The sequence below is a fragment of the Ciconia boyciana genome, chromosome 4, assembly GCF_034638445.1.
Source record: "Ciconia boyciana chromosome 4, ASM3463844v1, whole genome shotgun sequence".
Taxonomy (NCBI): domain Eukaryota; kingdom Metazoa; phylum Chordata; class Aves; order Ciconiiformes; family Ciconiidae; genus Ciconia; species Ciconia boyciana.
Genome location: NC_132937.1, coordinates 10,417,810 through 10,434,391, shown reverse-complemented (window position 1 = coordinate 10,434,391; position 16,582 = coordinate 10,417,810). Strand labels below are relative to the sequence as shown.

General features: G+C 45.5%; 1 protein-coding gene across 3 annotated transcripts in view; it reads right to left on the bottom strand.

Annotated features, from left to right (window-relative positions):
- Positions 1-16,262, bottom strand: part of LOC140650981 (proprotein convertase subtilisin/kexin type 5-like) — a 262,110-nt gene extending 245,848 nt beyond the window's left edge. For all 3 annotated transcript variants that reach the window (XM_072859926.1, XM_072859927.1, XM_072859928.1), the window contains exon 1: positions 15,589-16,262. In XM_072859926.1, coding sequence (XP_072716027.1) covers positions 15,589-15,786 — 198 coding nt within the window. In that variant the 5' untranslated portion in view covers positions 15,787-16,262. The remainder of the gene's footprint in view (positions 1-15,588) is intronic.
- Between the last annotated feature and the right edge of the window lie 320 nt (positions 16,263-16,582).

Sequence of the window (16,582 nt, the reverse complement as noted above, 5' to 3'; positions counted from 1 at the left end):
GACTTTTAAAATCCTCACCAAATAATATTATGGACCCCGAAAGTTTATTTTGAAAGTTTGAAAGTTTAGTTTGAAAGTTTTTGAAAGTTTATTTTTAAAGTACACTTTTATTTGAGAGACTGGACAAGTGTCTGAACAAAAAATCCTAAAATTTCTAAGTACACAGAAATCACATCCAGCTCAGGCTGGATCTCTGGCAAGCAGGATTCTGTTTGATCACATTTTTTCCTGTGTGTGGCACATGACAAAGAGCACCACAGTTCCTCACTAGAGGTCATATGATTTAATCAGATCCATGGCTGACATAGGTATCTCCCTATGTTGTGATTTTACAGTTCATCATTTAGAAAGGAAGAGAAAGATATACTGGTCAATCACAGAATCACAGAACATGCAAATATGATAGTGGAAATATCTTGCCTGACAAAGCCCAGAGAATTATTTATGACATTGTACAAAGCAGTGGTGAGACTGTACACAAGCTGGCCATCTTTCTGGTCAAGATAAATGGATTTCAACTAAAACACAGCAATTGGGATGACCATGGGAGTCATCCTTCTAAAAGGAAAACAGAAGTTACATTAGCAAAACCAAAGGCTGGTTCCCCCAGCAAATGCACTGGAGAAACAGAAGAGCTATTTAAGCACAAGAACAAATAGATATGTACTAGCCATGACTAAATTTAGTCTGTAAATTGAAAGTCAGTGAAGAAACAGCTTTCCAGACTGAGGACAAGTAACTTAACCACTTTTAAAACTGGTAAGTTTTAAACTGATTTAAAACCAGTGGAAAGAGATCCACTTGTAAAGACTTAAAGGCTTATAACAGCAATGAACTGGACCTGATGATGTAGTCCAATATCACTGTGAGTTTTATATTTATTTTGAGCTGATACTTTGAAAATTAAAAATTGCATCTATAAATATATATACAAATCTACGAATATATACACATCTATACATAATATATATGTTTTTATATAAATATATAAATATATTAATATAATATATTTAATACTAAAATATAGATATATACACATCTATAAATATATATAAATATTACTTGATTTACAGTCCTCTTTGAATTCTTGAAGTAGTGCCTAAAATTAAACTATAGAATGGTAAGTGAAAACTATATAGGTAACATTAATGTATCTGCTCATTACAGTGGGGCAGCAAATTACTGCCTGCCAGAGTTCTTCTAGAAACTATTTTTCGTCAATATTTTCATTAGTGATCTGGATATTGGTATAGGAAATACACCTATTAAGCATGCATACAACAAGAAACAGGGACTGCAAGCATGTTGGAGGGCAGGAACAGAATTCAAAATGAACTTGACAAACTGGAAAACAAGGTCTGGAAAAATAGGACAAAATTCAGCAAGGACATATGCAAAGTACACCTAATCAAGAATAATCTACTGGACAAATTCAGGCTGGAGAACAACTATCTACAAATTTGGCAGAATCAGTCTGTGAGCAGATCACAAGCTTAACATAAGTCAACAATGTCATCAGCCATGGGAAAGACAAGCACCATAATAGGATATGTAAATAGGAGTGCTGTCCTCAGGACACCTAAACAAATCCTTATTCTCTACTCAGCAGTAAAGCTCTACCAGGAATATTCCATCTATTTTTCAAGAAGATGAGGATCAGTTCGAAAGACCAGAGTTAAACAGCAAAACTCATCAGTGAAAACATGACCTATGTGAAACAAGGGAAAGAATTGGGCTTGGATGAAAAAAGAAAAAAGTGGGTGGAAGGAAGAGTGGAACGCTACAACTTTTCTGCTGTTGCTATTCTTTACATTCATAGAGAAAGAAATGCAGGCTTTAAACTGCAGGAAGACAGATGCAGCTTAGACTTCAAGGGGGCAATGAGGATAATGAACCACTAGAATTGACCATGCCCTGGCACTGTGGAGTCTCCTTACTGAAGACCTTCAAAAATAGGTTTAATATCTGCCAGGAAAGATGTGGGCATAGCTGATCCTGCCTTTGCTGAAGACAATCTTACTTTAGGCTCTTTATCTTAGCTTAAGCTCCCTTTTCCCTCAGATGAAATGCTTTTTTCTAGTCTTCCAATTTCAACTACTTAGTATGCAAGATTTCCTTTTGCCTCCCATCAGGAATAGATTTGGAAAATGGAAAACAGCCATTCTTCCCATTCTTTCTGATCAATTGATCTTGTTACACAACATCTTCTCTGTGCCATCATTGGGACCTCAGGTTTGAAATGAACCCTTTATTATCTCTTTGTGTGTGATTGGCTGCCTTTAAATTTGTAAACTCCCAATAAGTTATCTTTTGTTCACTATTTATCGTAAAACCAAATCCACATAGCTAAAGGTGGCTCCTGGGCTCCTCAAGCCTAGCCTGCTTAGGTGTCTTTTTGTAAACAGCATGTACTCTTTGCAGGCAGGAAAAAGCAGGGAAAGTGCAGTCTGTCACCTCCTGAGGGTGACAGAAAGTGGGGAGTAAGCCACTAGACCCTGGAAGAGATCAGAAAAGAATTAATGGAAGAATACAATTAGGAAAAAGATCACATCTATGCATTTAAGCCATGACTTTACATGTTTACGCTGCTCAAAAGCCCAATCAAAGAGAGGAGGTCTTGGGACTGATCACAGAATCACAGAACCACAGAATGTTTGAGGTTGGAAGGGACCTCTGGAGGTCATCTGGTCCAATCCCCCTGCTCAAGCAGGGCCACCTAGAGCAGGTTGCTCAGGACCACGTCCAGACGACTTTTGAATATCTCCAAGGTGGGAGACTCCACAAACTCTGGGCAACTTGTTCCAGTGCTCAGTCACCCTCACAGTAAAAAAGTGTTTCCTGATGTTCAGGCGGAACCTCCTGTGTTTCAGCTTGTGCCCATTGCCTCTTGCCCTGTCACTGGGCACCACGAAAAAGAGCCTGGCTCCATCTTCTTTACACCCTCCCTTCAAGTATTTATATAGATTGATAAGATCCCCCCTGAGCCTTCTCTTCTCCAGGCTGAACGGTCCCAGCTCTCTCAGCCTTTCCTCATAGGAGAGATGCTCCAGTCCCTTCATCATCTTTGTGGCCCTTCTCTGGACTCTCTCCAGTATGTCCATGTCTCTCTTGTACTGGGGAGCCCAGAACTGGACACAGGACTCCACGTGTGGCCTCACCAGTGCTGAGGAGAGGGGAAGGATCACCTTCCTCAACCTGCTGGCAATACTTTGCCTAATGCAGCCCAGGATACCGTCGGCCCTCTTTGCCGCAAGGGCACATTGCTGGCTCATGTTCAACCTGGTGCCCACCAGGACCCCCAGGTCCTTTTCTGCAAAGCTGCTCTCCAGCCAGGCGGCCCCCGGCATATATTGGTGCCTGGGGTTGTTCCTCCCCAGGTGCAGGACTTGGCACTTCCCCTGGTTGAACTGCATGAGGTTCCTGTCAGCCCATTTCTCCAGCCTGTCCAGGTCCCTCTGACTGGCAGCACGATCCTCTGGTGTATCAGCCTCTCCTCCCAGTTTTGGGTCATCAGCAAACTTGCTGAGGGTACACTCTGCCCCATCATCCAGATCATTAATGAAGATGTTGAACAGGACTGGACCCAGTCTTGACCCCTGGGGTACACCGCTAGTTACTGGCCTCCAACTAGACTTCGTGCCACTGATCACCACCCTCTGGGCCTTGCCATTCAGCCATTTTTCAGCCCACCTCACTGTCTGCTTATCCATACAGCTTGTCTATGAGGATCTTATGGGAGACAGCATCAAAGGCCTTACTGAAGTCCAGCTAGACAATACCCACTGCTGTCCCCCCATCTACCAGGCCAGTCATTTCATCATAGAAGTTGTCCTGGTTTTGGCTGGGATAAAGTTAATTTCTTAGGTGCACAATTTCATTAATTTCCCAGGTGCACAAGAAACTGGGATGGGGCACAGCCAGGATAGTTGATCCAAACTGGCCAAAGGGCTATTCCATACCATACGATGTCATGCTCAGTATATAAACTGGGGGGAGTTGGCCGGGGGGTAGCAGTCGCTGCTCGGGGACTGGCTGGGCATCGGTCAGCGGGTGGTGAGCGGTTCTAACACTGTTTTTTTTTCCCTTGGGTTTTGTTCCTCTCTCTCTCTCTTGTTGTTTTCCTTCTCATTACAATTTATTATTACTAATATTATTATTATTGTTGTTCCAATTATTAAACTGTTCTTATCTCAACCCACAAGTTTTCTTACTTTTGCTCTTCCGATTCTCTCCCCCATCCCACCAGGGGGGAGGGCGAGCGAGCGGCTGTGTGGTACTTACTTAATTGCTGACTGGGGCTAAACCACAACAGTCCTTTTTTAGCACCCAATGTGGGGCTTGAAGGGTTTGGGATAATAACAGATTAAACAGAGCGTATTAAGGAATTTAGATCTGTTAGTAGTTGCAGGCCACGATATTGATTCATCTGTTCTTGATATTGGTTTACCTGATCTGCACCATGCTCATTTTTTTGCTCTACATGTTAAAGATTGGTGTTGGTTTTTGCACTTTGCTGTGCTCTGCTTTAATTGGGGATGTTTTCCCTGTGAGCTTTGTTATTAAAACAGTGACCTTGGGTTTATTTTGGTATCTAAGTGCCATACTGAAACCGTTACTGTATGTCGGGTACCACCTTATGAAGGCAATTAGCAATTATACCTCTTCCTCTGAGAGGTTTTTTATGGAGGAAATGCAGAATGGCACCTTGACTACTTTCTTCTACAATGTTTCCTTCTTTGTTACAATAACTTTTCAGTATCTTGAATACCCTTGGGTACTTAAGATACATCTATTGGTATTGCTTGGGAATAATGTTTCGATTTTGTCCAAGATTAGTAAGCAATTTAAGAATATCATCCAGAGATCTGCCCCAAGGCTGGATAGTTATGCGTGGCAGGGTGTGTGGAATAGCCTAGGATGTGGCAAATGCCTAGGATGGTGGGCACCTCCAGTGTTTTGGAACTTCACCCCTGAACAAGTGCAGAATCCTGAAAAATTAGTAGAATATTTGGAAAAAGTATGCTGTCACCCTGACAATTCTAAGGAGATACAAATCACTGCAATGTGCTGGGGCCTGGCCCATGACTACCGAGCCCTGTTCAACACTATTCAGAACCCTCAAGGATCTGGTGACAAAATGACAAGCACTGCGGCTACTCCCAGCCCCCCCTGCGACAGGCACTGCGGTCACTCCAGCCCCACCTATGACAGATAATGCGGTTCAACCAGGGAACCAACCCGTGTTAGTATCAGTCGCCCCTATACATAAGAAGAAATCCTGGAAGCGAAAGTCAGCTCGTTTAGAAAGGGAAGATGAAAGAGTAGGGCCATCACAAGGAGAGGAAGAGGAAGAAGTTGTGGATGAGATGGAAACTACCCGATCCCTATCCCTGAGTGAGCTGCGAGATATGTGAAAAGATTTCAGCCATCGTCCAGGTGAGCTCGTTGTCACCTGGCTGCTCCGATGCTGGGATAACAGGGCCAGTAGCCTGGAATTAGAGGGTAAGGAAGCCAAGCAGCTGGGATCCCTTTCTAGGGAAGGGGGCATTGACAAAGTGATTGGAAAAGGGGCACCAGCCCTCAGCCTCTGGAGGCGACTCCTGTCAGCTATGAAGGAAAGATATCCCTTCAAGGAAGATGTTGTATATCGCCCCGGGAAATGGACCACCATGGAGAGAGGAATCCAGTACCTGAGGGAATTAACCGTGCTGGAGGTGATTTATGGTGACCTGAACGACCAACGGTTAGCCAAAGATCCAGATGAGGTCCAGTGCACATGACCCATGTGGCGGAAGTTGGTACGGAACGCACCATCGTCGTATGCCAACTCATTGGCAATACTGATGTGGAAAGACGGGGAGGGTGCAACAGTGGATGAAGTGGCTAGTCACCTCCAGGAATACAAAGAAAGTATCTCTTCCTCCCTTGTCTCGGCTGTGGAGAAACTGTCCCAGGAGTTCCAACGGTTCAAAGAAGATATGTCCTACTCCCCACCTATACGGACCAGTATCTCAGCTATTAGGAGTCAGCGTTCCTCTGCTCAAGAGAGAGGATATAGAGGGTACACACCATGGGGCACCCTATGGTTTTACCTGCGTGACCACAGAGAGGACATGAGGAAGTGGGATGGAAAACCTACCTCGACCCTAGAGGCACGGGTACGTGAGTTGCAAGGAAAAACAATCACCAAAGGGGGTTCTTCCAGGAAAACTGCTGCTCTGGTTTCCAGTGGACAGTTCCCCAGACAGAGTAGAAGGGCTGATCTTACTCCTGATTTTAATGAAGGAACTCCTGACTCATATATACAAGAAGTGGGTAACGAATATTATGACCAGGACTAGAGGGCCCCTGCCTCCAGCCAGGTGGAGGAAAGGGACAACCAGGTTTACTGGACTGTGTGGATTCGATGGCCTGGCACATCAGACCCACAGGAGTATAAGGCTCTAGTAGACACCGGTGCACAGTGTACCCTAATGCCATCAAGCTATACAGGGGCAGAACCCATCTGTATTTCTGGAGTGACAGGGGGATCCCAACAGCTAACTGTATTGGAGGCCAAAGTGAGCCTAACTGGGAATGAATGGCAAAAGCACCCCAGTGTGACTGGCCCAGAGGCTCCGTGCATCCTTGGCATAGACTACCTCAGGAGAGGGTATTTCAAGGACCCAAAAGGGTACAGGTGGGCTTTTGGCATAGCTGCCTTGGAGATGGAGGAAATTAAACAGCTGTCTAGCTTGCCCATTCTCTCAGAAGACCCTTCTGTTGTGGGGTTGCTGAGGGTTGAAGAACAACAGGTGCCCATTGCTACCACAACAGTGCACCGGAGGCAATATTGCACCAACCGAGACTCCCTGATTCCCATCCATAAAGTCATTCGTCGACTGGAGATGCAAGGAGTGATCAGTAAGACTCATTCACCTTTTAACAGTCCCATATGGCCAGTGCAACAGTCTAATGGAGAGTGGAGACTAACAGTAGACTATCGAGGCCTGAATGAAGTCACGCCGCCGCTGAGTGCTGCTGTGCCAGACATGCTGGAACTTCAATACGAACTGGAGTCAAAAGCAGCCAAATGGTATGCTACAACTGATATTGCTAATGCATTTTTCTCAATCCCTTTGGCAGCAGAGTGCAGGCCACAGTTTGCTTTCACTTGGAGGGGCGTTCAGTACACTTGGAATCGATTGCCCCAGGGGTGGAAACACAGCCCTACCATTTGCCATGGACTGACCCAGAAGGCACTGGAGCAGGGTGAAGCTCCAGAACATCTGCAATACATTGATGACATTATCCTGTGGGGCAATACAGCAGAAGAAGTTTTTGAGAAAGGGCAGAAAATAGTCCAGATCCTCCTGAAAGCCAGTTTTGCCATAAAACAAAGTAAGGTCCTGCACAGGACATCCAGTTTTTAGGAATAAAATGGCAAGATGGACATCATCACATCCCAATGGATGTGGTTAACAAAATAACAGCCATGTCTCCAGCAACTAGCAAAAAAGGAAACACAAGCTTTCCTAGGCATTGTGGGTTTTTGGAGAATGCATATTCCAAATTACAGTCTGATCGTAAGCCCTCTCTACCAAGTGACCCAGAAGAACAATTTCAAATGGGGCCCTGAGCAACAACAAGCCTTTGAACAAATTAAACGGGAGATACTTCATGCAGTAGCCCTTGGGCCAGTCCGGGCAGGGCAAGACGTAAAAAATGTGCTCTACACCACAGCCGGGGAGAATGGCCCTACCTGGAGCCTCTGGCAGAAAGCACCAGGGGAGAATCGAGGTCGACCCCTAGGGTTTTGGAGTCGGGGATACAGAGGATCCGAGGCCTGCTATACTCCAACTGAGAAAGGGACATTGGCAGCATATGAAGGGGTTCGAGCTGCTTCGGAAGTGGTTGGTACTGAAGCACAGCTCCTCCTGGCACCCCGGCTGCAGGTGCTGGGCTGGATGTTCAAAGGGAGGGTTCCCTCTACACATCATGCAACTGATGCTACGTGGAGTAAGTGGGTTGCACTGATCACACAGCGGGCTCAGACAGGAAACCCCAATCACCCAGGAATCTTGGAAGTAATCATGGACTGGCCAGAAGGCAAAGACTTCGGAATATCGCCAGAGGAGGAGGTGACGCGTGCTGAGGAGGCCCCACTGTACAATAAACTACCAGAAAATGAGAAGCAATATGCCCTGTTCACTGATGGGTCCTGTCGTATTGTAGGAAAACATGGGAGATGGAAAGCTGCTGTATGGAGTCCTATACGACAAGTGGTAGAAACTGCTGAAGGAGATGGTGAATTGAGCCAATTTGCAGAAGTAAAGGCCATCCATCTGGCTTTAGCATTGCCGAATGAGAAAAGTGGCCAGTGCTCTATCTCTATACTGACTCATGGATGGTGGCAAATGCCCTGTGGGGGTGGTTACAGCAATGGAAGCAGAACAATTGGCAGCGCAGAGGCAAACCCATCTGGGCTGCCGCATTGTGGCAAAATATTGCTGCCCGGGTAGAGAACCTGGTTGTAAAAGTACGTCACGTAGATGCTCACATACCCAAGAGTCAGGCCACTGAGGAACATGAAAACAACCAGCAGGTGGATCAGGCTGCTAAGATTGAAGTGGCTCAGGTGGATCTGGACTGGCAGCATAAGGGTGAATTATTTATAGCTTGGTGGGCCCATGACACCTCAGGACATCAAGGAAGAGATGCAACATATAGATGGGCTCGTGATCGAGGGGTGGACTTGACCATGGACACTATTGCACAGGTTATCCATGAATGTGAAACATGCGCTGCAATTAAACAAGACAAGTGTTTAAAGCCTCTGTGGTATGGAGGGTGATGGCTGACATATCAATATGGGGAGGCCTGGCAGATCGATTCTATCACACTCCCACAAACCCGCCAAGGCAAGCGCTATGTGCTTACAATGGTGGAAGCAACCACCGGATGGCTGGAAACATATCCTGTACCCCATGCCACCCCCCAGATCACTATCCTGGGCCTTGAAAAGCAAGTCCTATGGCGACATGGCACCCCAGAAAGAATTGAGTCAGGCAATGGGACTCATTTTCGAAACAACCTCATAGACACCTGGGCCAGAGAGCATGGCATTGAGTGGGTATATCACATCCCCTATCATGCACCAGCCTCCAGGAAAATTGAATTATACAATGGACTGTTAAAAACTACACTGCGGGCAATGGGTGGTGGGACATTCAAACATTGGGATACACATTTAGCAAAGGCCACCTGGTTAGTCAACACTAGGGGATCTGCCAATCAAGCTGGCCCTGCCCAATCAAAACTTTGACGCACTGTAGAAGGAGATAAAGTCCCTGTAGTGCACATAAAAAACATGCTGGGGAAGACAGTCTGGGTTACTCCTGCCTCGGGCACAGGCAAGCCCATTCGTGGGACTGCTTTTGCTCAAGGACCTGGGTGCACTTGGTGGGTAATGCAAAAGGATGGGGAAGTCTGATGTGTACCTCAAGGGGATTTGATTTTGGGTGAAAATAGCCAATGAACTGAATGGTATGATGTTAATTGCTATATAATACTGTATGTCATCACTTTTATGGTTACTACACACCATATCAACGGTATTTCAGTGAGAATCACCCAGATTAATGAAGAATGAGCTTTGATGAAACCAAGAAAAGTGCAGCAGTGATGGAACCAGAAGTGGCTTCAGCATGCAACAATCCAACACCACACACCATCTCTCCTGCCCTGAAGGACTGTTATGACAGATGGAGCCCAAAGTCATGGACTAAACGAACTCAACGGACATTTCAGAGGGATGGCCCATAGACCAAGGGAATGATATCTGTGTGTATATATCAAAAGACAGGAAAAGTGGTGGTGATTAATTGGAATGTATTGGAAAGGGTAGGACCTGGGCATGACATAGATGGTATAGAATAAGGGGTGGATACTGTCCTGGTTTCGGCTGGGATAGAGTTAATTTTCTTCCTAGTAGCTGGTATAGTGCTGTGGTTTGGGTTTTAGTATGAGAATAATATTGATAACACACTGATGTTTTGGCTGTTGCTAAGTGGTGTTTACACTGGTCAAGGACTTTTCAGCTTCCCATGCTCTGCCAGGTGCACAAGAAACTGTGAGGGGGCAGAGCCAGGATAGTTGATCCAAACTGACCAAAGGGCTATTCCATACCATATGATGTCATGCTCAGTTTAAAAACTGCGGGGATTTGGCCCGGGGGTAGCTGTCGCTGCTCGGGGACGGGCTGGGCGTCGGTCGGCGGGTGGTGAGCGGTTGTATCACTGTTTTTTTTTCCCTTGGGTTTTGTTCCTCTCTCTCTCTTGTTGTTTTCCTTTTCATTACAATTCATTATTATTGTTGTTGTTGTTGTTATTATTTTGTTCCAGTTATTAAACTGTTCTTATCTCAGCCCACAAGTTTTCTTACTTTTGCTCTTCTGATTCTCTCCCCCATCCCCCTGGGAGGGGGGAGGGTGAGCGAGCGGCTGTGTGGTACTTAATTGCCGACTGGGGCTAAACCACAACAGAGGTTTATCAAGTTGTTCAATCATGACTTCCCCTTGGTGAAGCCACAAATAGCCCAAAAGAAAAATTACCCAGAGAGACATGTTAGACAGGACTAGACCCAGTATTGACCCCTCGGGTACACCACTAGTTACTGGTCTCCAAATTCTTTTGTAGCTTATACTGACTGATGCTTCATTGTGTTTGCTGCATTAGCTTTAATGCAGATGTGGTTATGTTACTGACATTATCAGTAACTAAGTACTCAAGCTTCAAGTCACAGAAAGGCCTTTAATAGGCTTTAAATGAAGGCCTATTTATTTGAGTGTCAGCTCAAGCAGGCCCTACTGTTCAAATCAGAAGTTCCAAACTGGTGGCACAAACTAGAGCAATCAAATTCACAGACTTTCGGAAGGATATCCCGCCCACTTGTCTCAGTTGATAAGGCGATCTACTGCCTCAGTTTTTGTGATACCTAGCTTTCATTCAGTCCTATGGGGAAAAGAGTCTTTGAACAGAAATTGAATAACAGTTGATATAATGATAGGTCTAAGTTGCTGCTCTTTGCTTTTCCAAGCCATACATGAAGAAAATGAATGATAGTCTCACTAGATTCACTGTAAGAATTCAAATATCTGTGAAGGACAACCAAACTTCTATGTCTACTATCAGTTTCACATTGGCAATGGTAAGGAAAAACAGGATAAATGAGCAGTACATTGGGGCTATTCATAGGAAACAAGAACCAGAATATGGAACCTGAAGTACAGAGTAACAGAGAATTCTTTTTTTGTGCCATATCTCCAAAAAGTTCATGGAAAACTACTTTTTTCAATAAGCAGAGAAGCTAAAGCTTCAAATTTCTGAGAAGTTATAACAAGGGATGGAGACCACAAGGAGAATTTAAGAGCAACAGGAGCTTACCAGAAACTGTGAGTTGCAGGAGAACTCAGTTACTCAGCAGCAGGTGATCTCTAGGCCTCATTTAACATATCTTTCATTCATCTATTTCTGACTGACTGGTCCAATCATTCAGCTAGGTTTTGTAGCTTTCCTGACATCATCATGGCAATGAAAATGGACTTACAGATATTTCAAGGCTCAACCAGATATTATTTTACTGAAAATCACGAGCACCAAAAGGGAGGGCTAAATTCTGTCTATTACCAGGAACACACCAAATAACAAAAACTGATAGAAGGGATCTTGGCTGATGTTTACAATTCACAGCCTTCTGTATCTACCATCTTGTCTCCACTGACCAACTTAATGTATATTTCAATGTCATTTCTCCACAAACACAACCCAAATATTGCCTACTCTTAACTGCCTTACTCCTACACTATCCTAATCTCTCTCTCTCATGGCTTCTTGTATCTCCACTCATTCAAAACTGACAAGCTAGCTGGTAAGAATAACACCTACAACCCGCCCCTCTTTTCCACTGTTCCCTTCAGCTCTAATCATGCAATTAAGTATGTTGTCAGAATCCTCCAGGTTTGCAACTTTGCAATTGTCCCTACATGACTTCAATTTTTAATACACAATTTCATTAACTTTTATCTAGAATATTTTAATTCCTTTATTTTTCTGTGTCATTTGTACTGAGTCAGTTCTTTGGGTCAGCTGTAGTGGGACCTGGATTTTGATTTTTGCACTTTCTTCTTAAATATGAGCTCTCAAATTTAATTTAATCAGAAATTTTATGCTTAATGCGCTACACTTTTTGTCATCTATTTCAGATTATTTAGGGATGTGTGCTTTTATGAGATTTGCAATTACCTTCTTCAAGCAAAAGCAAACAGCTTAGCTCTTACTGACATATTCAGCTTTAATCACAATGTTTCAGCTTAACTGGAAGAGGTGTTATCTGCAAAACCAAATTTTAAATACCTGACCATAGCTGCTACAATATGCAGACATTAAGCATGGGAAGTCCTGCCTCTAACAGAATTCTGCTTACTGGTTATCTCTCTTTTAGTGTTTGATACTGTATTCAGATAGATAAAAAAAAGTCTTTCAACATTTTACACTCAAGTACAGATTTTTAAATTATTTCCAATTGTCTCTCAATAATAGACAGCCAATTCTTGCCCCTTCTTATAGATTCTTTTGCACTTCCTGTTTTGGTTATGAGTCAAATAATGCTCTTCTTTTTCAAATCTATGCAAAAAGCCTGTTGCAGCCAAATCCTACTCATCAGTCCTGACTCTTCCTAGCTTCCTTTCTCTAAAATGTAACAACTGCCTTATTCCTCCTCACCCATCTCTAACAAGTGATATACTCTACATGTTTGATAAGCTTCACAAAAAAAGGATACACATTTTTTGTACATTTTAAGAAATACAGTTATAATTATTTTATGTAGTCTTTGAAACATAATTTATATGTTAAACCATGTATGGTCAGATCATAGACATTCTGATTATCTTATGCACTCTGAATTCTTAAATTCTAAGTCCTATCTAGTGACCAGGTCAATCTGATAAAATTGTATAAGGATAGGGTAGGAGTAAAAGAAGAACAGATTCACTGCAAACATCAGAATTCCCACCAACATACTAATGAACATGCTGAGAAAGAAATTACATCTGGAGATTATTTTGCTAGGAATGATCAGAAACTAAAACTGGACATCCTAAAAAGATACCCATGAAAGGAAATTCTGAATAAGACTGCAAATGTATAAGACTTCTTAAGACAAATAACTGTACAACAGTAGAGCTCTGAGCTCTACATTGGCAGGAAAGAATGAAATCTAGCACTCCAAATCCAAATTACGTACAGGAAGCTCTGTGGAATTTCTTCGCGTATGCCCACTGCCTGCTTCTTGTGCTTTAAGGCTTGTAACAGCCAGAAGACTAGAATTCACCCATCAGTCTAGTTCATATTATGACTACAGTTTTCCTTCTCATGCATGCATCATTTAACATTCTTACATTTCTGTTCTACTTGCATTCTCCCTATCTGCATAACTAACAGTATTGACTCCCTTCACATATGCCTTTTCATCTGTATACCTAGTAATGTATTTTTCAGTCGTTCATTATTCATAGTCTCTATTTTCTCTCATTCCTATCTGTACACCTGATCAGTAATGTATCTATTATTAATATGTCATAGGTGGGTACATGGCACTTCACTGACACATAAGAAGACAATAGTGGCTTACTACATTCTTTCCTTAATCCAACAGGAGATTTGGATGTGCTAGGTATAAAAAAGTAGGCCCTGAATTAGCCAGCTGGCCTGGCAAAAGACAAAAGGGGAAGAAGTGAATCCTCCAACCAGTTAACTGTTGCTTATTTCAGCATTGTAAAGGCCCAGATAGGAATATACAAAAAAACCTTGAGCAAAAGACATGTATAAGAAAAAAATAAAACACATCAATGCAAAAAACTTTACTCTTGGATTCCTTCATCTTATAAAAATTACAATTTCCAGATGTGGATTCAATTTTGACACAAAAACTTCCTCCTGAATTTTTGTGCCTCCAAATGGGAATAGCCTTGCCTACCTGCACAAGTGCTCCAAGAGGGAAGCTGGTACTCAGTCTTTATACACCATGTTTTGTACTGCCTCAATGTCATTTTCCAGCTTTTCTTATGTAAATTACTTAACTAAACTGCACAACTGTCTCATTCAGGTGTGCAATAATTGGGAATGGTTGAGATACATGCTTCAAACTTTTGAGTCAATGACAGTATGTGGGAACTCATTTTACCACACAAATAACAACTGGGTAAGTGTCACTTTGATGATCTGTGCTTGGATATTTGCACACAAGCATGCAACAGACTTCTTTATTTTTTAGGCATTCAGCTTTATAAGCCCCGCATATGTGGCTCACATCTTGAGGCCAATTGTCAGGAAAGCCTAGGATACTGTGGCAGAAAATGTGTCAGAAAAGAGATCTTATGTTTTTAACAGCAACTGTGCCTAGGCTATAGCAGCAGATATTTTTTTGGTGTGATTGGATCCAGTGAGAACCAGGTGTTTCCTCACTTGTAGTTCCTGGATCTGTCTGGATCCAAGAATTTTCTCACGGACTGTTTTCTGGATCTAGCTAGTTCCAGGTGTTTTCTAGCTAAACATTTGTGGACTCTTCAGAGTTACATGTATACCTAACTGACCAGTTAGGTGTTGCCTAACTGATCAGGCAGAGATCAAGGAAGTTCTGCATAATTCTACTTTAAGAGCACTGGCATCCAAGAGCTGACTTATTTTCCCTCATTTCACAACAAACCCAGCAGAAAGCGGTGGCTATTGGACTGTGGAACAGAAACATGGGGGCCATGACAGAGCACAGGCCCTGCCAGGGAGGCTGGCCAAGTCTGACCTTCAGGGTAGACCCACAAAGGTTCCTTCCAAGCCGCAGTGCCCCGGTCCCCTTCTTCGTGTTCCCCCTTTCCAGTGGGACCCCTGCTTCCGTGTGCCCCCAGGCTCGCCGCGGGTTGTAGCGGCCGGCGCACGCCCGGAAGCAGTCCCAGGGCAACAGGGCCACCCTTGTCACCTTTCCCTTCCGCACACCCTGCCAAAAGGGGGGTCGAGATACCACCCGCGCCGGGCGGACGGACGGCCGCAGCTGCCACGCTCGATAAAAGGCGAACCTCCTCTTTTATTTTGATGGAGGGGAGAGGCGGGGGGCGGTGCCGCGGAACCAGCGCGAGGAGGCAAGCAGAGCCCCGGCAGGGCCTCCCGGCCACCACCACCACCACCCCCCCCGGCCTGCGAACGGCTCCGCAGCTCGCGCCCCGCTCCGCACCTGCCCGCGGAGGGGGCACTGCGACTGCAGAAGCTGACTCGATCCGGCGCAGCTTCTTTATACCTGTCCCCACGCATCACTTCTTCCAGTCGCCCGGACCCGCGGCGGGAGGCCGGGGCGGCAGAGGGCTTTCCGGGCCTCCCCGCGGCGGCGGGGCCTGCGGCGGGGTTGGGGAGACGCCGGGGCCGGGGAGCCCGCCCTGCAGCTGCCCGTCCCCTGCCCCGGCGGCGCGGGGTGGCAGCGGGAGCTGCGAGGCGGGTAGCAGACCCCGCTGGCTGGCTGCACCGCCGCCGCCTACTTGGAAGTAGTTGGAAGGAGGGTTACCTGTCCTATATTGACGTATCCGTATTTGCTAGCTATCCTGTTGGCCTCCGGTAGCCCCCCAGTTATCCGCACAGCCCAGTGGTTGGTGTACAGGCGCGTCCTGCAGGCGGGCAGCAGAAACCCCAGCACCAGGGTGAGCCGGCAGAGAAGGTCCCCGCCGCCTCCGCCTCCCCAGCAGCAGCGGCGGTTCCAGTCCATCTTCTCCACACAGAACCCCCACAAAACTTCTCCTTCCTTCTTCCGAGGCTCACCTCCAGGCGAAACCGACGGCAAAGTCCTCCAAAGTTACCCCGAGGAGGAAACTAGGAAGAGCTTGGAATAGTGCATTGAACTGTCTGGGGGTTAAATTATGAGGGGTTGGGAATAATGATTATGATCAGCAATTATGATTATTGCTCTCTCCTCCTCCCTCTGCTCTTCAGGGATTAAGTAAATTGCTTAACTTGCTTGGAAAGCTTTTCTCACGGTTTCTGAGCTCCAGTCTTCTCCCTCTGTCCTCAGCTACATGGAAAGTCTTCTCTGCGGGGAGGAGGGTTCCTTTTCTCCCTTCTCTGCTCTTCCCTCCTCTCTCAGATTTCCCCCTTCTAGTGATCTTCTGTCTCCTTTCCTGCTTCTCGCTTTTCCTCTCCTTCCCTCTCCCCCTCTTGCCCGGAGTCCCGGAGCAGCACAGCAGCAGCAGCAGACAGTGTGAGTGTTGGCAGCTGAGCGCCTCAGTTCAGTCAGGCTCGGTCACCTCCCTCTCTCCTCCCTCTCTCCTCCTCCCGCCTTCCCTCCTTCCCGCCGCCCGGCAGCGCCGAAGGCCAGGGAAATGGCAGTCGCGCCGGCCCTGTGCCCTGCCGCCACCTTTCGCTCTCTTCCGTGCAACGAGCACCCGGAGCTACAGCCGGCCCCAGACACCGGAGTCCCTGCGCCCAAGGGCTCCTCTCTTCCATCGGGCCGGGAATCTGCCGCTTTCGCTGCTGAGACTGTGGGAGCCATGCGTGAGATGCGAGGC